This window comes from Alligator sinensis, unplaced genomic scaffold (assembly GCF_000455745.1).
Source record: "Alligator sinensis unplaced genomic scaffold, ASM45574v1 scaffold98_1, whole genome shotgun sequence".
NCBI classification, from domain to species: domain Eukaryota; kingdom Metazoa; phylum Chordata; order Crocodylia; family Alligatoridae; genus Alligator; species Alligator sinensis.
The window spans coordinates 769986-793300 of record NW_005842058.1 but is presented as its reverse complement, the minus strand read 5'-3'; the positions used below and the strand labels follow the sequence as shown (position 1 = coordinate 793300).

The following is a 23315-nucleotide window of genomic DNA, read 5'->3' as shown; positions in this document are numbered from 1 at the left end:
GGTGCTATAAATATTCCGGCTGACACAGCAGGCGCAGCTTTGAGTGGAAGTTAGAGACAATAAAAATAATCAAGCTACTCTGAAATATTGCCAGGGACCCGCAGGGCAGCTCCTGACAGCGGATCAGGGAATGGCTTCAGACATCTAAAAGAGGCCTGTAACGTCTGATCACAGGCTGAGTGGGGGAGAGGAATATTTGCTGCGATGTTGATTGGCATAGCTACATGCAGGGATCACCTCCCACCCTCCTTCTCCTCTCCCTGCTCCTTTCTCTTCTCCTTCGCTGAAGGATGAAGGATATGAGGTGTTACTGAACTCTCCTGAAGAACCCAGGGGAGACAGGGAGATTACAAGGATACCACCAGGAGCAGGACTCACTAGTTTGTTTTGAGCCCCGGAGTGGGAATTTCTCAAGAAAATAACCTGCCAGTGGAATATGCACGTGTGCATGCAGCAGAGGGGACCTTTTGCATCTGGCTCCAAACTTAGGTGAAGACGAGTTGAACAGATTCAGGGCCATGGTTGTCTCTGCAGCAGAAAGGCCAGTGCAGCCAAGACCTGCCAGTGATGTGAGACTGGTAATTCTGCTTGTTCTTCTTTTTGCCCATGGCCCTCGGGACCAGAATCACAACAGCATTTAGGCACCCAGCTCCCATTCATTCACACTGGTCGCACTGGGGCTAAGAAACCAGGATACTTTTGTGGACCTGGGCTTCTGACCCCACGGTGCTGGGTACAGCATCCAACTGGACAAGATGGGATCCGGAAATATTGAAAAGGCCATTGTTGCGAGAGCAACTGAAAGCACCTGGAACGGAATCTGCCAATCTCTCCGAAATCCCACAGCTTAAACAGCGAGTGACTGCAGCTGTTCAAAGCCAGAGAGCCTGCTTTCTAAGCTAATTAAAACAGCCCCCTCCTTCTCACTTTTTGCAAAGCTACCCCTCGCTCCATTATAAGGAGCACCTTGTTTGTGTTTGCCTTCTTCATCCCGCACTGACACAGACACCCTGTTGTATTTGACCAGCTGTGACAAAGAGGGTGTTTAATAATCATAGCTGCATTTCACCAGGCTCTGGGAGGGGGTGGTAGGAGAGGGCTGACAGGAAGAAAGCAGGCAGGAGCAGCGTGCTGGGGATGTCGGGAGCCAGGTTGTGTTTTCGGAGTGTGCGCTGGGAAGAGAGTGCTATTTATTTAGGCATTTTTATGAAATCCTAAAGAAGGTAAATATGACAGCCATGCATATTCATGGGCCTCCCGCCCCCCTTGTCAGGGAGAGTGATGAGCTGCGTTTGAGCAAGTCATTCCTTATTAATGAGCCTTCAATTACTGGGGAACCGTGGGAAAAAAAGAGACAACATTTGTAAATTGTTTATTAAAACTCAGAAACAAACAGCAGCACCCGTAAGCATTGATGGGAATTAAAGAGTTTCTCTGCTCCCTCTTCCGGAGTTTCATATTGTGAGCTGGCTCTGGCGGGTAAACATTTTCCAGCAGAAGCCTCCAGATGGGCTAATTGGAGACAAGACAAGAAAAAGTTGGTTTGTTGCATATTCACTCCACTTCTAGGTTAGTTTCAGTCATGTCTTTTGCTCTATCTTCATGCCTCCCAGCCTGTCTTTCTAGGTTCCTCTGATGAAGGCCCAGTTGGTTTGGAGGATTCAGAGGTGGAGCTGGCCTATCTCATCCCATCCTACACGTGCTGCCTGCTACTTGGTTACATAGAAATCATCCTCTGGGTAGAAGAGTGTGACAGGGCACGTGGGGTATGCCTGCCACTTTAAAAGGTAAGGCTATCTGAGAAGGGGTCTGCAGGGGCAGGGGCTGATTAGGAAGTCAGCTGACCAAGAAGGGGCAGGGCTTGTGCTATATAAGCCCAGGGCCTGGGCTGGTCAGGCAGTGTACCCCTGAGTGCCACTGGGAGAAGAGCTCCTGGCAGCAGGGATCCAATAACAGCTGAGCTGGGGTAAGCAGCAATGAGCCCAGGACAGATCAGGCCTTGGAAGAGATAGGTTTGGGCACAGGAGTGGGTGAGCCTGGAGAGGGTCAGCAGACAGTGGAGGGCCAGGGTGCCTGAAGTCCAGCAGGTGAGTAGAGCAAAGCCCGAGAAGGCCCCAGTATTTGAGAGGAGCTGGCCAGACCTTGGAAGAGATAAGCCTGGGAGCAGCGGGGCCAGGAGCCCAGTGCCCGAGAGGGCTGCTGAGGAATGATCTGGTGGTTGGGAAAGAGACTGAAGGGGAGGTATGGAGGTCCCAACTGGCCCCATTAGAGAGAGAGAGTGAGGGGCTGGAAGGATAGAGGGCCTAGGGCCCGGAGGCAGAGAGCCAGAGCCCATTGAGAGGCGGATTGTGGTGCCAGGGCAGACCTTGGAAGGGATAGGTCTGAGGCCCACAGGGAGTGAGCTTGAGTCCAACAATGACTAGGTACTTGGAAGAAGATCTGGTGCCTGGAGGGGACCGGGAGGGTCTAGTGCCCAGGGCATAGCAAGAGAGTCTGGTGCCTGGTGGGAGGGGGGATGGCTAGGAGGGTCTAGTGCCCTCCTAGCCATCCCCCTTCAGTGCTTGGGGCCTGCCAGAGGGCAAAGCATTGGGCTGGGAGCCTGTAGTCCATGAAGAGTATGGGATTGGGGAAGCATGGGAATGCGTATTGGGGAGGATGGAGCCCATGACATGAGCCCTTCAGGCAATGACCATGAGTACTTGTAGTCTTAAGAGGCCCTGGGGCAGCCTCCCTGTTATGAAAAATTAATAACATCAATGCCTGAATGAGTGATGCCTAGTGGGAGGTCTGAAGGAGAGTGAGGTCCAGGTATGTCAACAGATACCTGAGGCCCGAGTTATCCATAGGCCAAGAGTGGGGTCCAGGTACATTGAAAGGGGCCCCAAGGGGTGTAAGGCCCAGAAACCCCAGTGAGGGGGCAAGGAGCCTAACGAGAGGCCAGGAGCCCAGAGTGCGTGTGGGAGTAGAGGCCCCAGTGAGGGGGCATGTGGTCAAGGTAAGTCTGAGGATGACTGAGGCCAAGCTTGGGCCAGAGGCTGAGTGCTGCCCAGCAGTGGGGCTGGGAGGGGGGTAATAGTGGAAGAGACTCTTGGATGCCATCTGTAAGGCATGGGACATGGTAAAGGAGAGGTCTGAGCCATGTATTTGCCCTTGGCATCAGGGCATAAAATGGGGAGCCTCATGCATTTTTCCATCTGTTTATTTAATACAACAAGGCATGGCAGGATAGTCAGGGTGGACTGCCCTAGACAGGTGGGCAGGCCAACATTGTGACTGGCCCTGGGACAGCCCCCTTGTCACACACCAGTTGACACCGAGCAGATATCCAGTCTGGGCAGCTAATGATTTAATCTCTGTTGCTATGCAAATGAAGATGAGAGGGCTCCTGTTCCATGCTTCAGGTTGTGCAGAGATCTCTGGAGGGGGCTGTTAATCCAGGGGGCTGGCTTGCTCCCATTTCTAGCTCTGGTGTTCCCTCGGCCTCATCTTGCTCCTCCCCTCTAATTCCAGGTGATGCTCTTGTTCTTGTTCCAGACTGCTCCGTCTCCAAGCTCATTCAGTGCAGACAGAAGCAAAATGCCTCTTTAACAAATCTGCCACTTCCTTATTTCCCCTGTCTCCAATTTACCACAGTCACATTTTTTTATAATGGGCCAATCTCTCCCTGTCTGCTGTGGATAGAGCTGAAGAGCGCTGTTGTGCTGAGAGTTTAAAATATTCTGTGCGGCTTCAGGCACACAGTGATTTTTAGCTCGGCTAATTGCCCTTTTCACTTGCTCCTTTGATTTTTCTCCTAGGTCACCTGATCCTGCTCTTGATCAGATTGTTTATGCTTTTCAAAGCCCTCCATCTTCACCTCTCCCTTCCTTACTCAGCCAGGCAGACTGTCTCCCTGGTCGGGGGACTGGGATGTATTTGAAGCACCATCTCTCTGTCTTTCCTGCCTTGGTTTACCAGACGCTGGCACATCTCCGGTTGCAATCCCTCTGGCCATCTCCTATTCCTTTCCAAGGCTGGTTTCCCAAGTTTTAAATGATAATAATGACTATTAATAACAACACCCAGGCATTGCTTAGTGCTTTCAATTGTGGGACCTCCAGAGACCTTTGCAGAAGGGAGTGATCATTATGGGCCATGGCGGATAGCCAGCTGAACATGAGCTCCCTGCGTGAGGCTGTGACTGAGGGCCTTGTTCCACCTTATGCTGTGAGCTGCACAAATGTTGGCCGGTGTTAGTGCTAGCTTGGAGCTGAGGACTAATGAGATTCTTGGATGACAAACGATGGAGGAGAAATAAGGGGGTGGTAGTACCTCTTCCTGGGGCATTAGCTCATGTGCCCATATCTGGTGTCCATAATTCAGAAAGGTACCTTTAGGCTAGAAGGTCTTGCTTAGTGTCAAATTGGGATCAGGAGGGATTTTTTTCCCACTGCAGTGACAGGGCAGCGGCAGTGCCCTCGTCTCCCTGCTTTGTACTGGCAGCGTGCTGTAGTGGAGTGGGGTTTTGTAAAGCACTTTGGTTGTGGGGTCTGAGGGGTTGGAGTGGTGACTTCTAGGACTCCTTGGACTGTGTGTAAGCTCAGAGGACTGGATGCGATGTCCTGAGAGCCCCTTTCCTACTTACGTTTCTAAAAAGGATGTGGGAAGGGTTCATAGAGGAGCTGCAAGAATGATTCATGGCATGAAGAGTGTATTGTACAGTCAAAGACATGGGCATCTCCACCCATTTAGAGAGTGGTCTAAATGTATCTTCCTGTGTAAGAGGTTTCTCATGGTAGCAGACAGAGGCAGCTGGAAGCTGATGCTGGACTAATTAAAAAACAAGGTGCATGTATTTGGGGTGGGGTGGGACATGTAGCCATAGGGAACAACCTCTTGTGGGATACAGTGGCTCCTCCATCATGTGGATGGCGGAAGAGAGGACAGCAAGCAGGAGCCCTGGCTAAGCAAGTGTCCGACTCTTTGCTCTGCACTGCCTTGGTGCTTGGACATTCTCTGGGGATAGGCTGTTTCAATGCACTGGTATTGCCAGTGATCTCATATTAGCTCTTCTTCCTTCTTGTGCATGTGAGCAGAATAGTCTTTAGTGGAATAACCTGCAATGCAAAGCAGTCCCTATGAGCTGCCTCTAGGAAGATGCCTTGCCCTTGCATTCCTGTTCCCACATCCACATCCAGGTAGTTAATGGGATCTTGTAATCACACCGCATAGATCTCTGCCTTATGGTACGTGGGGAAGCTGTTTCCATTCCTCAACTGCCCTGGTGGTCTCTGAATCTTTAGATTACTTTGACTGTCCTAAAATTACATCCACAACAAGGTTTGCTGTGCCAGCAGGAGTGTTTATATTCTCCTCCTCTGTAGATTTACTCCTCTGATCAATTATATTAGCATGTCTCTCTCTTTTTGCTTTGCTTGATGTGGACTGATCATGATCTTCACACCTTATTGCTATTCTCTCTATCATTTCCCAAGTCCAGGCAACTCTTGCGTCCCAAAGAGACCACAGTGAAATCCTCTCTTTCTGGGCAGCAGACTCATTACACATGCCCTGAGGAATATTAGGTTTTTCTCTTAGCCTTTGGCTGCTCTCAACTCCCTTGCTTTTACTTACAGCTCTACTAACCCCTTTGGGCCATCCCCAGCCTACCTCTGAATTCTTCTCCTTCAGCATTGATTTTAAAGGAGGGGCGGGGGGAGTATCTTAGTGATATGTCGGACTCTTTCCAATCCAGTTTTCCCCAGGCTGGGACAGTGTAGTCCACCAAAACTCTCCTTTTCTACCTGCCATGACAGGTGCTTGGAAGAGTTCCTGTGGTTCCATGCTACCTAGTAAAAATAAAGCAAATGTTGTAGCAAGACTCATAGAAAGGCAAGATCTTCAATGAACTCCTAGTTACCTTGAGTGGTGAACTGAAATGAAGGTGTTTGCAGGGTTGTTCATGTTTGGATGAATAAGCAGTGATACAACCCAGGTGTCGGGAGAGCATCTTGCTTGCTTACTGAAAGAAAAAAAAAACGTGCACACAGTTCTGTTTCTCTGAACTCAGTGGAGATAAACAGCAGGCAGCAGGAAATTAATTTCCTGTGCATTTGCATTTTCAAATATTGCTGTTTCTCTTCCTTTAGTGTCCTCTTGCAGTAACCCCAAGAAGCTCCAGGTCTCAAGCCCCACTGTGCAAGGTGCTGTATGAACAAACTCTTTGGGATGGAGACTATCTAGTAGTAAGAGGCAGGACAACAGGTGGATGTAGACAGAGGAGGAAGCCCAAGGAAACTGTGACATGATATTGGCCTGGAAGAGGCACAGGAGCCCCGGCACACCAGCTGCCTAACCATGTGCTCATGGCTGCTTCTCACAGTGGGGAGTTCGGCTACTGTAAAATGAAAAGCCCTAATCGGCCTCCCCCTGGACCTGATGCACTTTTACTGGATGCACAATGGCAATGCCTTGTTAGGGGGAGGCAAAGCTACACGTGGTACCAAATTCCTCAAGTGGTGGCTTGCTCCTCATTTGTGTATGCTGTATTTTCATTAAAAAATAAATAAATTAATGACTATCCCTTTAAATGATCCTAAATCCTGGGATTATGTCATGATCCTTTGCACCATACGATGAGATGAGCTCGTTTTTCACCAAGTAGTTTTGTCTCTAGAAAACTTTTGGGCAGATGTATGAGAGAGGGGCCAGAGCCCTGGTGGTCTTTAATCAGTCGCATGGTGCTTCTCTCCAAGGCATGGATACTTGGGTCTGTGTTCTGCCCGACTCACCTTGGGGACAGGATCCCTGCTCCTTACTTTCTCCGAAGGTTTTGGTTGATAGCATAATGCTTCTACCACCCTGGCCTGCGACTCGGAGGGAGAAATCGGTGTAACCAGGGACAAGAGGATCCATTTGGGAAAATCCCTGCTTGGCTTTCACTACAAACGTAGGCCCGTTGACTTGAGCAGGAGCAGACAGCCCCTTGCTTTCAGGGGAAGCAAAGCTCCACCAACACTGAGTGCTCCTGAAAACCCTCCACACATGTTGGCAGCAGCTGCTTTGGAGACTCTCCTCATCCAGGGGCTGATCCTTTGTGCATGGGACTGCCCCATTCAGTGCTACTACTGGCACTCGATGGAACAAGAGCAAGTTCCCAGCCACCCACCCAGCTCTTTAAGACACTCCAGGGAGAAGGGGAAAGCTTAGAAAAAAAAGCAGCCGCAGCCTAATAATGGCTTGGCTAGATGTTCCCCTCACTTGAACTGACACGTGGCACTCGCCTTCTCAGGCAGTCAGTTACCCTGACAAAGCTCTTCCCTCTTCTATTATCACAACTCAGCGCTATGTTTCATAAGCACCTCCTTTTGTTTGGTGTTATTCACTCGGCCGAGTGCTGAGATTCACTGCGCCGGAATGAAAGTAGGGCATATAATATTATAGCCTGCCTCTCCAAACTCTGGCAACACGCTGTCAGACACGGGCTTAGTCAATAGCTTCCTAGTTTGGTGTTTTGTTTTTTTTTTTTAATTCTCTCTTGCATTTCTCAGGCTTCTTTCCTTCCCTAAACCAGTCCCCTAAAGGCTTTATGCAGAGTACGTGGGGGTCTTTACACCCACCATTGAAATGCAGCCACCTCTGGGATGGATAGCAGCAGTGGTTTAACAAATCTGGAATGACACTGTGTGGTGGTTTAGAGCATGCTGCGAAGAAGAAGCCTTTGGGAAATTGAAAATATACATGGTATTTGAGGAAACAGAAGGGAACTTTATGACTAGGGATCTGGCCTGGACTTTGGATTTAACAGCCTGATTCTTGCAGCGGGGAGAAAAAAGCCCAGCCCTCAGAGTCTTTAAGGACCAATTCAGGCCTGCATTACATTCACTATTAATCAGCGATGAGCCAGATCCTCAACTCATGTGAGTCCACCCAGCTCCAGCGATTTTTAAATGGTGCTGGTAATTTAACAGGCCTCCAAACATCCTACTCAGAAGGAAGAGCCGGTCCCTATCCCCACCGTGCTGTCTAGGAAGTCTCCCATCTACCTCCTGATGCTGTGTGGGTCCATGGATCATGGGTGACTGGTGAATGCACAGTGAGGTTGAGTCTGCCTTCCCCACTTGGCCTCCTCATCTGCAGGGTTATGAGCTACTAAGAATACAGAGCCGGTGGGCAGAGCATCCATCAGCACTGACTGTGTGTGTGTCCCGTGTGGCTATCAGTGGTTACTGTGCCTGGTGGCCCTGGTTGGAAGGAGTTGTGCTCACTTTGCAGACATCTTTTTGCAGAGGAAGTCCCTCTTACTACATCTGTCTTTCTCCATGCATTAGTCTTTCCTTCCCACTCTCCTCCTTTTTCCCCCTTCACCCACCTCTCCCTCTTCTTTCTCTCGCACTGTTCCCACCCTGCCTCTTCCCTCTCTCTTTCTCTCCTCTTTCCTCCCTTTGTGCCTTCTGCCTCTCCTTTTCCCCTTCCTGCGTGCACAGTCGCCCTTCTAGAATCACACCCTCCCCAGTGACTTGCGTGCGGGTGTGCGTGCCTGGAAAACCGACCCTTTTATTGTGATGTTACAGCTCCTGGCAGGAGTACAAGATCGCAAAACCCATTTTCGCAGACAGGAAATTTACTGGCCATGAAGGTGAATCAGAAATTCCTGAGTCCCTTCAAGCTTTGGCCTAGTAAGAGCTGCAACGGAAGGCAGCCGAGGAGGATGCTGCTTGGAGAAGGGCAGTGGGATGAGACAGAAGTTTCCTCCTGGAGAGTTGTGGGGAGAAGGTCCCTTTGCATGGACGTTTTCCCCTGCGGGAGCCGGGGGTGCAGCAGGGAAGCAGGCGGGCTGTGCATTGCCATCGCGCGTGACTGGCTGCATACCTGTGTGCTTAGCTTGTCCTTCGTACTTCAGATGACATGGGGCCATCTGTCTGTCTGGAAGAGCAGCCAAGAGAGTCAGCTGCTGCTGAGCAACCTGCCAGCGTGGCGGCCAGGGCGGGGAGAGCGGGGTGCAGTGTCTGTGGCATGTGACCTCTCCAATCTGTTAGCTGGCGTAGGCGCTATCACGGCGCAGAACCTGTGGGTGCCTGGCTGGCCGCAGGAGTCAGATGGCAAGCCATGGAGGGCAAGTCCTGCTCTCCAGTGCAGCTGATCCTGGACCGGCAGCCAGCAAGAGGCAACCTGCTGCCCCCTCTCTACAAGGTACTCAGGAAAAGAGTGAAGCGCTGGCTCTGGCAGGCCATTGCTTCCCCCCATCATGGAGCCTTTGGGTGCCAGGCTTGGCATGGCTGAGCTCCAGGGCTTTTAAAGGGAACATGCACATGAGTAGGGCAGGGCTGGGGTGCACAGGCAGGGTCTTAGCTGGGCCCCTGAATAAAGCCTAAGGGGGAAGGGAGGGAGCAGGATGAGTATGATGGAGCTGCTGGGTGGAGCTTCTGAGACAAAAGCCACATCTCTTCTCTGACCACCTCCTTGCAGGACAGGCACAGCGATCTGTGGCACTGAGCCCTGTTGTGTTGTCCCTGTTCTCTCAGTGCTTGCACCCCTTCCTGTTCTTCCAGCGAGTGACTGGCAGTTCTCACTTGAGACCAGACAACTCATTTCACTGGTGAGCTCTGTTATATCTCTAGCCTCATCTCTGGAGAACCTAGTGCCTTGTCTCCAGCTTCCCAGAACAATGCCGGTACCCCAGACTCCTCATCTTCCCCGTGTCCTCTGTCTTCGATTCTCCATTGCACCTCCTGCTGCATGGTGGAAGCTTTCCGCAAAGGGCAAACATGTTGATATATAGGAATTTAACCTTGTTTCCTGCCAAGAGGCCCAGCTTGGCTAATTCACTGTAATGAGAGGGCCTGAGAATTTTCATTCAATTATGTCATATCCACTCAAGTGCTCCCTGCCCCGATGCAAGCCATCTCAATTACTCTCTTCTAACATCCATCTAATGGATGGAAATCTCATTCCCAGGACCCGCCGCAAGAGCTGGGGGAGCCCAGCCTGGGCTCCTGAGCTTTTAGCAAAACCTGATTTGTTTCATTGCCTGATTACGCTTGAGTGGCTGATACTGGAACTGGGCCTTTGCCTTCCTCATTAATGTGCTCCTTTCCCCCAAGTCATGTTAAAAGCATCAGTTGCCTCTTGGAGCTGGCTCTGTTCCCTGCTTGCTTTGACTGTTCCCTTGGGGGTGGAAGGAGGCACCTTCCCTGCATGGGGCTTTCCCAGTTTCACTCCAAAATCTCTAGCCTATAATGATCCCCTGACAAGAGTGGGTCCAACTAAGCTGGAGAGCAATGATGGTCTTGGGGTTAAAACACCTGGGAGACTGGGATTTGATTCCCAGTTTTACTATGGATCCTTTGGGTGAATCACCTGGTTTTGGGGATTCCTGTACCCCATGAAAGGAGGATAACAAAGCTTCCTCTGTTTGCCTTGCCTAGTTAGACTGCAAACTTTTTGGGTACAGACTCGCTATGTGCATGTGTGATAGGGTGCTTGTCACGTGCCTGGGAACAGGGGGTAGGGGAACAGGCCTGGGAACAGGGGCTGGGGGCCCAGAGCTTGAGAGGAGCTAGGCAGGCCTTGCTATAGATAGGCCTGGGGACAGAGGCAATGGCCTGAGAGGGCTGGTGATGTCTGGTAGTTGTGGAAGGGACTGAAAGGGAGGTATGGAGGTCCCAACTGGCCCAGAGAGATAGGAAGAGGGGCAAGAAGAAGTGATAGGCCTGAGGCCTCTCATGGATCTTGGATCATGGAGTGAGAGGTTGAGTCCAGGGAGGACTAGGTACTTGGGAGAAGGTCCAGTGCCTGGGGGTGGGGGGACCAGGCAGCAGGGACTGTCTAGTGCCCGGAGGGGGACTGGGGTGCATCGAGGAAAGCTCCAGTGCATGGGGCCTGCCAGAGAGCAGAGTGTGGGGCCAAAGAGCCCAAACCCATAGAAAGGGCAATATGTCAGCAAGGCTGGAGAGCCCAAAGGTCTGTAGCCCAGGAGGAATGAGGACTAGGGCATGAAGCCTATAGTGCAGGAAGGGTGAACATTAGCAGGTCACCTGCAAGGCTTGGGAGTGGGCATTGGGGAGGGCGGAGGCCACAAACTAGCCCTTAAGGCAATGCCTATGAGCACCTGTGGTCCTAAGAGTAAGACCAGGATTGGGAAGTCCTGGGGCAGCCTCCCTTTCATCAGAAATTAATAACTTCAAGGTGTGGCAGGAGAGTAACAGGGGGAAGGTTTCAGGTTGGCAAGGGCTAAGCAGCCACTGTGGGGTATTGTGAGCACCCGTGGGACCTGCACTTGGTATAGCATGTATAGTGCCTAGTGTGATATAGCCCTGATAATCCTAGGAGTCTACGATGATTACAGCAAGGCTCACTCGATGGTGCCTCTGCAGAAAGCCATGCAAGCTCTTTTTCTTCTTTCTTTGAAGCAATGCTGTACTGTTAATTCTGGAAAGCTGATGCTTTTCAAGGGGAAGCTGTGGCAAGCCAGAAAAGATCTTGCTTTCAGTTTTATGTTCTTAAATAGTGTCAGTCCTAGGTGCAAAGCTGAGGCCCGTGAGCAGACCCTGGATGGGGGGGGCCTGGAGCACTCCCAAAGAGGGGATTGATTACCTCTGTGCTGCTTATGTCCACCCCAGTTTCCTGACTAGAGTGCCCCATGGAAATCAACAATATGCAAGCCCAGGGGCATTTTTTGCAAGGCTGCAGGTAGGCTGGGCATGTTCCTCGAGTTACAGGTTTGTGTATGTATGTGTGTGTTGGGGGCAGGTAGAGTGTGGCGTTTTGTAGGCTGCCAGGTGGGCTTGCTTTTCTTGCCGGCATATGGATAGGGCTGCCTTGCTTCGGACTAGCAGCTCTCAGCCTCACAGGCTTGGCACACCACAGCTGCAACCCAAAGGTGCTTGGCGGGGTGCCTCGGGAATGTGAGTCTTGGAGGAACTGTTGTGGTTTTTTGTTCTGAAAGTACCTGTCAACTCAGTCCTCTTGCCTGTGGTCACGTGTTTCCCCTGAGAGAGGCTTTGCTAGGCAGCCTGACATGAGTTAAGACTTTGTGCTGTCCCCTGAGCAACCCCTTCATCCGCCTGTGTGTCCTCGTGTCCCCTTTACCCAACAATGCCCTGCCACTAGGACACAGGGGCCAGCAACACTGCCATACCACCTCAGCTGCTGGCCCTAGTACCTGGCCCATTTTGGTGGGAGATCCAGCTGTGCCAGCCTGCTAGTCATTCCTTCCAGGAGGTGGGGAGGTGTCTCCTAGGAGCCGGTGTATCGCTGTCTGCAGCCAGCAATAAGAATCAATGCCTGATTGAAGCATCCTCTCCAGCCCACTGAATCCTGAACCTTGTCCTGCAGGATAACTCTTCTCCTTAGTAACTAGCTAAGCAGGCAGGGCTCTCTGTTGCTCTTCATACTACCATTTCCCTCTGCAGGAGCTCCAGAATGCTGCTGCCACCTATAGACAAGAAGCTGTACCCAGCAAGCCCAGACACACAAGTGCACACAGCCACCCTTAACCTGCAGCTCTGTGGTACCAACACTAGCCAGGCTGCGGGACCCTATCAGGGACAGTGACTTTCCCTCCGCACTGGTTACAGCAGCGTAAGGAAAAACACAGATTGGAGGGATCTGGGCGGAAATCTGGAGCTGTTTAGGGGTGCAGAATTGCCGGAGGGCAGGTTCTTTTGGGGCCAGGCTCCCTTCCACTCCTGCCCCTGTTCTTTGCATGATGTGATCTACTGCTTGTCCCCAGCTGCTGCTGGTGGAGCCCATTCTTTGCCCCTTGTGCCAAGAGCCCTCTCAACCATGTCCTTACCCTGTCCTCTGGTCCCGCTGCACCAGACCAGCTGGTTCTGCAAGCCCAAGAGGCCACACTGAACCCCTCTCTTCCTTTCCCAAGCAACCTCATTTTCTCACTCACTCTCTCTGCCTCCTTCCTGTTAAATGTTCCTTCCCGACACTGTGCAAACTTCCAAAAGCTGCTGGATTGAAGTAGGAGGGTCAATTAAAAAGATAAGCTAAGACTGGAGTAAAACAAATCCATTCCTTAGGAAGAAAATCCCCAGCTGCTGCTCTTTCAGCCAGTCCTTCTTGCTCAGGTGCTTTGGGGTTTTATTTGAATGTCAAATATAATTTGAGATGGCACTGCCTGATGTGTGTATGAACATGAAACCTGACAGCTCAGCTCTGCGGGTCTTGCTGGTACTCACCTAATACTGGGTTGCATGGGGCTTGTTGACCACTTCTTGGTGGAGGCCCAGAGGAGACATCACACAGTCCCCGATGCTAAGAAAGTAATAAATAAAATAAAGGCTGGAGCCTGTGCTGGCAAATGCTGGAAGGTTTTGGAAACTTGTATTTGAGTTTGGAATGCCAGGAATGGTCAGGCCTGGCTCACAGTAGCTACTCGGGTATCCTGTCCCTAATGCTGTCAAGGTCCCTCGTCTCCTGCCTGGACCTTGGTGTGGATTAGAGCAGCCTGGAGACCTCTTTAACTGCTGCTATATGCATGTGCTACAAGAGACAGTAGAGATGGCTGGAGCTCATGGTTATCCCAAAGTGCCCCCTGTCTTCTCCTTGCTGCCCCATGCACCGGATATGCTGGGGGAGGAGTCCTCAACAGTGGGCAGAAGCAGAGAGGAGCAGAGGCTTCCTTTGGCAAGAAGCTGGAAGTCGCTCCAAGCTCTCTGCCTCATGATTCCCTGGGGACCCCACTCCTGCCTTTTCCCCGAAGGCCCTGCGTGGGCCGCACAGAGGAAGCACATGCAGATCCACAGTGTATACAGCACACACATTGATTATCTTCTTAAGTGTCTTGGATGAAGCTCAGTCTTAAAGCATTCAATTAGCTGGGAGAATCATGTCCTTTCTGAACTATCGCTTTCTCTCTGGCAGGACAGATCTGGGAACCCGATCGATAGAGCTGACTGCACTACCGCCAAGCAGCTCTTGTTAGCTCTCCACAGAACGAGGAAGGAACAGGTGTAAAGGAGCCGGCCCTGCTGTCTTCCTTTCATCCCGGGTGCCAATGACATACTGGTGAGTGAGCCCGCAGTGACTTGTGCTGGGGGCTGCCGCCTGTTTGCTCTTCCCCAGCTTGGAGTAGAGGGACAAGAGCCAAAGCTGTGCTGCACTGTACTCCTCCCCGCTAGCTCACCACCCACCTGATCTGGGGAGAGACTTTATGGTCCACTTATTTCAGCCCATCTCAACCCAAGGCCCTGGTAGCTGATGCAGGAGTCTCCTGGAGTACAGAATTGGGGTTGGGTTGCCTGGCATTACACAGGGAGTAGGTAGCAGTGGTAGGAAGTGAGTCCTGATGCCCTGACTCATGTTCTGACCGCTAGACTATGCCAGTCCCATCTTCTAGATTGAGTTTTGGTTGAGAATTTGGATATGAAACCTTTCTGAAACTCAGGGGTTCCTACAGCCATAGGCTGTCTGCCAAGCCTAGCTCTACAAGCGGTGAGCAGTATCACCGATATGTCATTGTGACACCCGAGTCCTGATTTGCAGCTGGGTTGGTCTTGTGTTCAGTTGAAGCCAACAGAAGGTGCCACTAGAATAGCAGTTTGGTTGGGCTTGAGCCAAAGACAGACTGGGACACAAGAACTTGAAGTTTTTGGTGAAGGGGACAAGTGAAAGGTCTGGAAAGGAGAACACAAGCAAGAGATGGGCAAGGGGCAAAGAGGAGGAGGAGGAGGACAGGAATAAGATCAAGAGAGACTTGCCTTATAGACAGTGAGGAACTGACAGGTTCATGAGCAACATCAGAGCTAAATTACTTTACTTTAATTACTATCATTTGAAGAGGATATGGAGCTGCAGGACTGCTTAGCAGAACTCAGCCTGGGCTGCCAAGCATCTGAACAAACTCTGAAGTCAAGGGCATTGTCAAACTGGCAGTTCCCATGCTATCAAGGTTTAAAGCTTGGCAAACAGCAGTGTGTTTGCTCAGAGGGGTCAGAGCAAGCAGGGGACTCTATATTAGCCCTGGTTCTTTTCTCTCTTTTTTTTTTTTTGGTTAAGCTTTTGCTATTACCAAGCATTTTCCCCCACAGCAGCAATTACAGCCATAGAAGAACATCAGCCATGGAGGGGAAGGGCAGTATGAGGAAGGTAGCATGTTTCCCAATGGAGGTTAAAGAGGGAGAGCTGACTTGGAAAGCATCAGCAGGGGAAAAAATAGCACGAGCCTGTGCAGCTGTCAGGGTGCATCATGTGCAGGGGGCTGTGTCAGAGTTGCAGGGACTCTTGCAGCCTGTGGCTATGGGCTTGCTGCAATCAGCTGCCCCGCAAACTCCCTCCTCAAGGGATTGGTTGGTTCCCAGAGGGATCAACTCCCGGCTTTCTAGCAACCACTGAGAGCAATGGAAAGACCCTCATTGACTGCAACAGACTTGGCATCAGACCCCCAGGGGCAGTCTTTTACCATCCAGGCTAAAGCAGCCTATGTGTTAGCTATCACCGTCACAGAGGACAGGGCTTCAATCCTTTGTGAGCTGTCGGTGTTGATGGAGTGGAGAAACCCTGATGTTTCACGCAGCAGAGGGAAGTAGAAATAAAACCAGTAGTAAAAATAGAGTGGAAGTAATGTGTGTGTAGCTCCTCCTTTCCAGCTTCCCTTTGCAGGGTGCTACTCAGTGCACCTCCCCAAGGCATTTGGCCAGCACTCTAGGAAGCATGGATATCAATGCTTGGCCCTGTTTACTCAGTGGGCTACAGGTCTGTGCTGTGATTTCCCTGCTCCCAGTGAAATAAGTGGCAATGTCAGCAATTCTGGATCATGCCTGGGACTATGAAGGTGAAATCAGAAGGTTTTTTCCCACCATCAGGCTCAGTCAGAGCTGGTTAGCTTTGGCCCCTCCACCTGAGATGCTGGACTTGCTGTGCCCCCAGGGACACAAGGGTCCTTGCTTCTGAAAACCTGGTGCTTTCAGCACAGTACTGCAGCCCCCCATAACAGTGAAAGCAAGACGGCTGAGAGTTTACTGTGACTCCCCAGCCTCTGCCTTGGCCTGCCCAGCTCTCCCACACCATTTCAGAGCCTCACGTATCGATTGTTGGAGAATGTCCCACAAGTGCCATGAGTAATGGCAGCCAGGTCTGGCACATAAGTGCCCCATAACTCAGCCGTGCCTGGAGAAGCAAGTTAGTTATGGTGGGGCAGCTGCACAGGTAACGCCTGCCCCTAACTGGACGCGAGCCACAGGGCTATTCCATTTGTTTTGTGCCTCTTAGCGCTGAGGCCTTGAGAGTTTGGTTAATTTGCTTTCCCTTTTCTTGGAGGATTTTTTTAACAAGGTGAAAAGAAACTTGTGTCGAGGATGGTGGGGACAAAATCCTGGCAGGGAGTTCTGAATTTGGCTGGATGGCTGGCAAAGGAGGATGAGGCCATCGGCAGCTGAAGAGTCCTAAGACAGTCTGGTGCAAGGGCTGGTAGCCTGGTTTGCCTGGGAATGTAATCCAAGTGGAGACCTATACCCTGAGCCTGCAAAAGCAAGTCCCCAGCAAGAAGTGCCCAAAGCACAATGCCCAGCCCAGCTCAGTCACTCCGTAAGGAAAACCCATCCAGAGGATGAAAGCATCAGCCTGGCCTGGGCAGAAACAACTCAAAGCCAAAGGTAGGAATGAACTAATTCAGGTGTTTGCAGCAGACAGGGCTTAGTGCAGAGATGGGCTCTTGAGGGCTTTGCCTTGCTGTTGGGAAGAGCAGGTGCATGAATACCGCAAGCTCTCAGGCATCAGGTGCTGGATGTACAGGCAGAGTGCATTTCTATTAGCAGCGGGGAGATGTATTGCTTACTCTATGATTAATAATACAGCCTTTTGTCCTCCTCCTGAGCTTTCCATCTGAGCATCTCAGACCACTTAATAAGCACCATTAACCCTGACAGCACATGCAGGCAGTAGGCGAGATTCCAGCTCTTTTCCAGAGGGGGAAACTGAGGTTCAGAGAAGAGAAGTGACTTGCCCCAGGCCACACAGGCCGTCTGCTGCGGGAGTAGAAGTGGAACACGGGAGTCCTGGCTCCCAGGTGCCACAAGGCCAAGTTCCTCTTGCAGATTCAGGAGGGCAAGCCTAGGAGTCCTGATCTTCTCCTGGCTCTAACCAGTGGACCACACTCCCTGTCAGAAATGGAGTAGGCTTGCTGACCCCCAGCTGCACTGTTCTAACCACACGATACTCCAAACCTGCAACCAGCCATGCTGAAAGGGACCTAGCGAAGGAAAAAGCAAGCCAGTTCAAAGAGCCCTACACGGTTCCCAGAGCCCATTAGCAGAGGGCCTCCTTAGATACTGTACTTCCATCTCCTCTTTTCTTCCAGGCAGATAGGGCTTGCTGGCTGTTCATCAAATCTGTAATTAACAAGTCATTCATTAGCCGGCTAATGAACAAATTATCAACCTGGCAAGGCATGTCCAGTGTTCTGACTAGGGAGAGAGGAAGTCATTAATAACCACTTGGGAGCATGTGGCATCCAAATGCAGTTCTCAGCTGTAGCCAGTAATATTCAGGCTGAGAAATATGGCTGCTGTTTGCCAAGCAGAGCCTGCCTATTGATGGGGAGAGTGCTGGGAGCTCCTGAGCTCAAAGGAGTGAAGGGATACATCCACTTTGCATCCCCACTGCAGGATACCTGGCTGCCAGAGCACCTGTACTTAGTCTCATGCCAACCTGCTGCAGCAGAGAAGGTTTGTTAACCCTTGATATCAAGGCCTAGTGACATGGCTGTGGCCACAGGAGAAGTCCTTTGGTCGGGTGTCCAAGTTTGAGGCTACTGGTCAGACCACTGAATCAGCCTTCCTCCTTTGGGCTTCTTCCCTATCATGCTTGCCTAGGATAATTCCTGCAGATCCTGTCCTGTGGGAAAGCCTGATGGACCCAGAGAGTTGGACACCTCTGACAGCAGGAGGGGTTAGTGCCTGGACGGGGAGTAGGGGCACAACTTCTTAGGTGCTTCCAGTGTGACTCTCTTCCCTTCTTGGGCTAGCTATAGCTGACCCAGCCTCAGGCTGCTGGCAGTGGCATTGTAACGTTTAGTCTTCTAGTAGCACCAGGCAAGATCTGGGACTTAGCAGTAGGAGGTACTGAATATGGTGTGGTAAGAGACCGTCTTTGGCTGAGCCATCTCCGTCAGTGAGAGACAGGGTGTGAGACTGCGGGAATCAGGCTGATGCTTCAGGGTGCCCAGACGGGTCCCACCTCCCCGCGGATTACACTGCTAATGAGAATCTGTCACCGTTACAACCCTGACTCCCGCTAATGTGATAATACCTCATAGAATTAAAGCCGAAAGGCGAGAGCACAAGCAAATCCAGCTTGCATTACAGGGACTTAAATGCAAGGGAGGGTAGAAATTCCTTGGTCACATTTATCCAAAGAATGCCCAGAGAAGGAAGAGGAGCTGCCCCTTCCAAACTGATGGTAACTTTGGCTTTTTCTTCCTTCCCAAGATAATCCAGGACTCCAAAGTAGGGCTGCTCCATAGAGCCCAGCTCCACCCATAGCAAGTCTGTACCAGAAATTAAGGAGCACCAAAAGGTCCTGGACATATATCTTTACAATGGGTAAACCACCAGGGACTCCTTGCCTCAAATTTGGAGGTGCATGAATGGCAGAGGAGTGCATTAATGACAGGAGGAGACTAGCTAGGCCATCCCAAAAGCAAGGCCCTCCGCCAGGCGCATCCCTACTTCCATTCCATCTGTAATCGGCTTTGCTGATTAGCCTTGTCATGTCACAAAGGCTTTCTAATTGCCCAGCGCAGCGACAGAATGAAGTTTCACAGCCATGTATAAATATTGGTGGAGATGATCATGCACTAGCACTGCGAGAGCCCCCGTCACGCTGTTCCAACAGCAGCTTTCCGTCTGAGGCCAAAGTGTCCCTGCAATGCCAGCCCTGGGGTGCCCACACAGTCCTTGACCCACTGCATCGGCTATTCTAGCTCTGGGACCCCACCGAGCTGTCTGCTGGCCCTTTTCTGCACCCCACAGCTTTCACAGCCTGAGGACTCGTACAGCCTTTTCTGTACCTCAGTCCTGAACTACTTTGTTTTCTGTTAGTCCAGAGCAGACATCTCACACCAAGCTACCAATGCATCTCAAGCCTGGCCCAGTGCAGACCCCCTATTCCAGTTCTTCTTCTCTCAGCTCTGCTGTTTCTTAAGTCAGAATTGTTTATATTCAGCCCACAGCGAGGCAAGGGCCTTTTTTGCATTTCGATCCAGACTTATCTACAGTTAATGGATAGTCAGAGCCAATATTTTGTTCAGGCCCGTATCGCTACAGGATAAAAACAGCTGAAGTCAGCCAGCCCCATGGATACCGGCCTGTGTTGTGTAAAGCATTGCTTGTCTGATCATCATCGTGCTTTAGTCAAAGCAGCACTGAGATTAGAAAAGATGATCTGTTGATGTGCAAATGGAGCTATTTTTGGAATTAACTTCATTACTTGCACTCTATGGTGCAAATACTTTGATATAGTAGCACAGTCAGTCTATACCCCTGTGTGCTGCTATTCATGCAAATCTTGTCTATAAACTCAACATATATTTGGGCATTAATGATGAAATTAGGGCCAAGGTTTCCCAATTCATTTTGGGCATGAAAGATGCTCAACCCATGGGGCCTAGTCTTCATCCAGCTGGTTTCCTTGTTATTCATGCCTCTGTTGTTATGCCCTGGGAACATCTGGCTCCAGATTCCTCTCTGGGGCTTGGAAAGAGGACAAATCAGTCTTTACTTTGCCCCTTCTGTATGGCAGGGTGGGGCTTTGGGAGGTGAGGCAGTGCAGTGCAGGCCTCCATGCAACGCAGATATGCTTCCTCATTTCTGTTCTTCTCTTTGTGAGACTCAGTGCTTTGATTTCGGGAGCTCCTCACAGCCTTGGCTATAAACGATTTTAAAATAAATTATAAATGAAATTCCAGGCTGCTGGATCCTCCTTATTAAAGCAAAGGGCTAGGGTGCAACAGAAGCAGTGATCTCTAATGCCAACGTAGCTCACATTAACCTCATGTGGTTTCATAGTCAAGGTTTTAGCTCTCTTGTAAGACCCCTAGACTCAGGACTTCTTATTGCACAAACATCCACAGATGAATGAGTTAACGAATAGAACAAGGATAAATGGTCTCACGTTGCAGTAAGGGAGGTTTAGGTTAGGTATTAAGAAGAAACTGCTCACAAGGAGGGTAGTAAAACACTGGAACAGTTTATCCAGAGAGGTGATGGACTCTCCAACCTTGCAGTATTTTAAGACCTGGCTAGACAAAGCCTTGACTGGGATGATCTAGTTGGGGGTGGTCCTGTTTGAACAGGGGGTTGGACTAGGTGTGACCTCCTGAGGTCCCTTCCAACTCTCGTTTTCTATGAATGGATTTTGTTTAACTGCAAGAAACCCATGTCCGGGCTTTTCGAGATCAGACTAGAAACAGATGCATTGAGCATGATCCTGACTAGATTAAGTATGAGAGATGCAAACCCTTTTAAAATGGATGTTGGAGGGGTTCGCCACACAGGGCTTTGCGCTGAGGTAGCTACCCTGATTCCAAATGGAGGCAAAGCTCAGATGGCCTGGAGCTGAACGTAGATTTTAAACATGACTGTCATTGTCCAGCGCTGTCTGAGACCAGATGCATTAATGTATCTCTGGAAGGCACCTCATTTTCCTGGCTTGAAAAAAGCCTGTGAGAGCAAAACCAGGCTCCGCATCTCTTCTTTGGTTGCTGGCCTGGGAAAGAACCCCCCTCCCCTGCCCAGCAGCAGCTCCAGCACAGCTCTGTCTCCTGACTTAATTAATTAACCACCAGCTCTGGCTGGAACATTTATTGCAACAAGGTAATCATTTTTTAATCTGCTCCCACAACAGACACAAAAGCCTCCTCCAAGGTCAGTAGCAGGCCTGGGAATAGGATACACGTGGCTGGAGTTGCAGCACAGTGCCCAGCAGGCTGGACCACATGGCTGCTGTTATGCTGCATCGCATGCTCCAGTCCTGCAAGGCTCCAATCCCCTTCCAAGGACCAGCAGAGACTGGGACACTCGGGAGCTGGCAGGATGGGGGCCGTTCAGGAGGGCTTACTCCACCTGTAACGGATCTGATTTCAAGCAGGCATCACTGGTCAGCTATGAACAAATGTGAGAAAATGATCAGCTGAGGACTTCATTCTCGCTGGTTAAAGGGCCATTTATATTTTCCAGGTTTGCTGTGGCTCCATCCAGGCCTGCTACTCCCAGACCTTTAATGGGTTCTTTGAAATGCTCTTTGGGAGGGTTTCATTGTAGGTACCAGAACATGGTATTTTATCAGGCTTTTAACCTATACTACCCTCAAAGGCAGAGAAAGGGGAATTACCGGGCAGGAAAGGGACAGGAAATAGGACAGGGTAGAAAGGAGAGCTAAGTGTTTACTACTGCTAGAGCAGTCTGGGAGTCTCCTGTCCTTGGAGCACGCCTCAGTGATCAGGTACCAAATTGTCCCTGAAAGGCATCTCTGCTGTGTTTGAGATGGGAAGCTGGTGGCCCTGTTTTGCGGGGGGAGGAAAAGGACTGTGTTGGTTGTTCTGCAAAGTTAAGGAAACCAAATGCAGGAAGGGCAAGTTTTTTAAAGCAAGGAAACCTACCAGATCTGAACTCAGAGCAATATGCTCCTGCTCTGCTTATGCAAGCAAATGCCCTTCTCCAGGACCCATTTCAGGCAGGCGGCAGAGTGGCCTGTCTAGGAAGTTGCTCTGGGCATAAAAGCAGGGGCCTGGCTCTCTGAGTGGGCTGAGGGCACTCTGTCAAACTCCACTTGTTATAGAAAACTGTTTATAGAAATCAGCAGAAGCTAAGGATAGAAAAGCCAGCATGCCTCAGGCAGAGAGGCCTAGCTGGACCACCCAAGGGCTGGGCTGAAACGAGGAAGGAAAGAGTATGGCCGGGAAGGCAATGGGTTAGAAACAAAGCCTAGTTTGTGGATGATATGATGAGATGTAATGTGGACTATTCTGCCATCAGGACTTTGCGGAGGGCCTTAATACGACAGCAAGTATTGCTGCATGAAAAGGTGTGTGTTGCCATCCTGGCCAAACCGAGCTGGAGAGAGGGGCCCAGCAGCCACCCCCACCTCTGCTGTCTTCAGCTACATCCTGAACATCCCCTGGGCTAGGAGAATTGCCGTCGGGTTCTCACACCCCCCTCCTGTGTTGTTTTCCTTCCCTGCTTTATTTCTCTTTATCTCTCTCTCTTGCCTCCTGCTTAAAAAGAGGAGTCTGGCTTGGCTAAGATTGCCTTTTCTTGCACCACACACTCCGAATTTGTGTTCAAAAGGGCAGCTAAAAGCAGTGTCTTCAGGAGCCCGATGCCGGGACAATTTGGCCAGGCCTTGGAGCAGCTGATAAGATTGTGTGCTGTGCCTGCCTTTCTCTAGTGGCCAGGAACAGAAGCTGTAATTTCTCTCTCAACTGCTCTCTCCTCTCCCCTTTGGCATGCGTAGGTTTGCCTCGCTTTGTCTTCGAGGCAGCAGGATCAGACTCCCACAACATGAGCAATGACAACAGCTCTGGCCCCTCTCCACTGCCTCTCTCCTCCCCAACCCGCTGAATACGGCTTTTGATGCCATCTCAAAGATTGTCTGACCGGATTTTTTGTTTCCGCTTCTTATGAAAGGGGTTTTTTTTTTGTTTCCACTTCTTATCTAAAGTGACAGGAAAAAAAAGGGGATGCTGAACTGAAAGGTTCACTTAACACTTGACATTTTTGCTTGTGATCCCCCCCCCGCTTCTTGTTTTCCATACTGTGAATGTGAGGTTAAAGCGTCTAAGGATGCTTGTTTGCCATGGAAGCAGCTGTGCTCAGAGCCCTGAATCTTGTAGGACTGTTGAGGTTGCATGGTGACAAGGTCGGGGTGGCTCTGCATGCTCTGGGCCCGTGTACACCATTGCACAGCACAGCAGGGCATGGGGGATAAAACGGGTGTGGGCTCTGTGCAGCCCAGTGCATGCCTGGCGTCCTAGTCGCTCTGAGCACAACCGTCCCCCAGACTTCCAGCCTAGCCCCTGCCCAGCAGCGCTGCTACGTTTGTCTCGGCTCCTCGGGGACATCACTGGTAGCAGGTCCTGCCTTTGCCTCCCTGGCCTTTGCTGGCCGCGCCACAGTGAGCCAGGCTCTTCTTCCAGGCAGGCGTCTGCTTGTGGAAGGCACCCACACCCCCGCCTCCTCCCTGGTCCACAGCTGCTGGACACCCAGGGAGGCCCTCCCAGCGCTGGGCTGGGGGCTCTGGAGGGGCACAGCCTGCTCTTCTCCTGCAGGGCCACGTGCTGCAGACAAGGCGGGGAGCACCGGGGGCTTGGGAGCTGCAGGGGGGGGGTG

General features: G+C 51.0%; 1 protein-coding gene and 1 long non-coding RNA gene across 3 annotated transcripts in view; both read left to right on the top strand.

Annotated features, from left to right (window-relative positions):
* The first annotated feature begins 1152 nt into the window (after positions 1-1152).
* LOC102380016 lies at positions 1153-6603 on the top strand. Of its 2 annotated transcripts, none has more exons than XR_323763.1 (3): positions 1153-1223; positions 1627-1787; positions 6129-6603. It is a non-coding gene; the product is annotated as an uncharacterized LOC102380016 (long non-coding RNA). The 2 variants fall into 2 exon arrangements; XR_001357982.1 differs by having other exon boundaries at positions 1193-1223; positions 1614-1787.
* A 2443-nt stretch (positions 6604-9046) lies between these two features.
* GFRA2 (GDNF family receptor alpha 2) overlaps positions 9047-23315 on the top strand; it is an 81166-nt gene continuing 66897 nt past the window's right edge. The window contains exons 1-3 of the mRNA XM_006022983.3: positions 9047-9171; positions 13855-13998; positions 16249-16583. Of these exons, the coding sequence (XP_006023045.1) occupies positions 16538-16583 (46 nt within the window). The 5' untranslated portion in view covers positions 9047-9171; positions 13855-13998; positions 16249-16537. The remainder of the gene's footprint in view (positions 9172-13854; positions 13999-16248; positions 16584-23315) is intronic.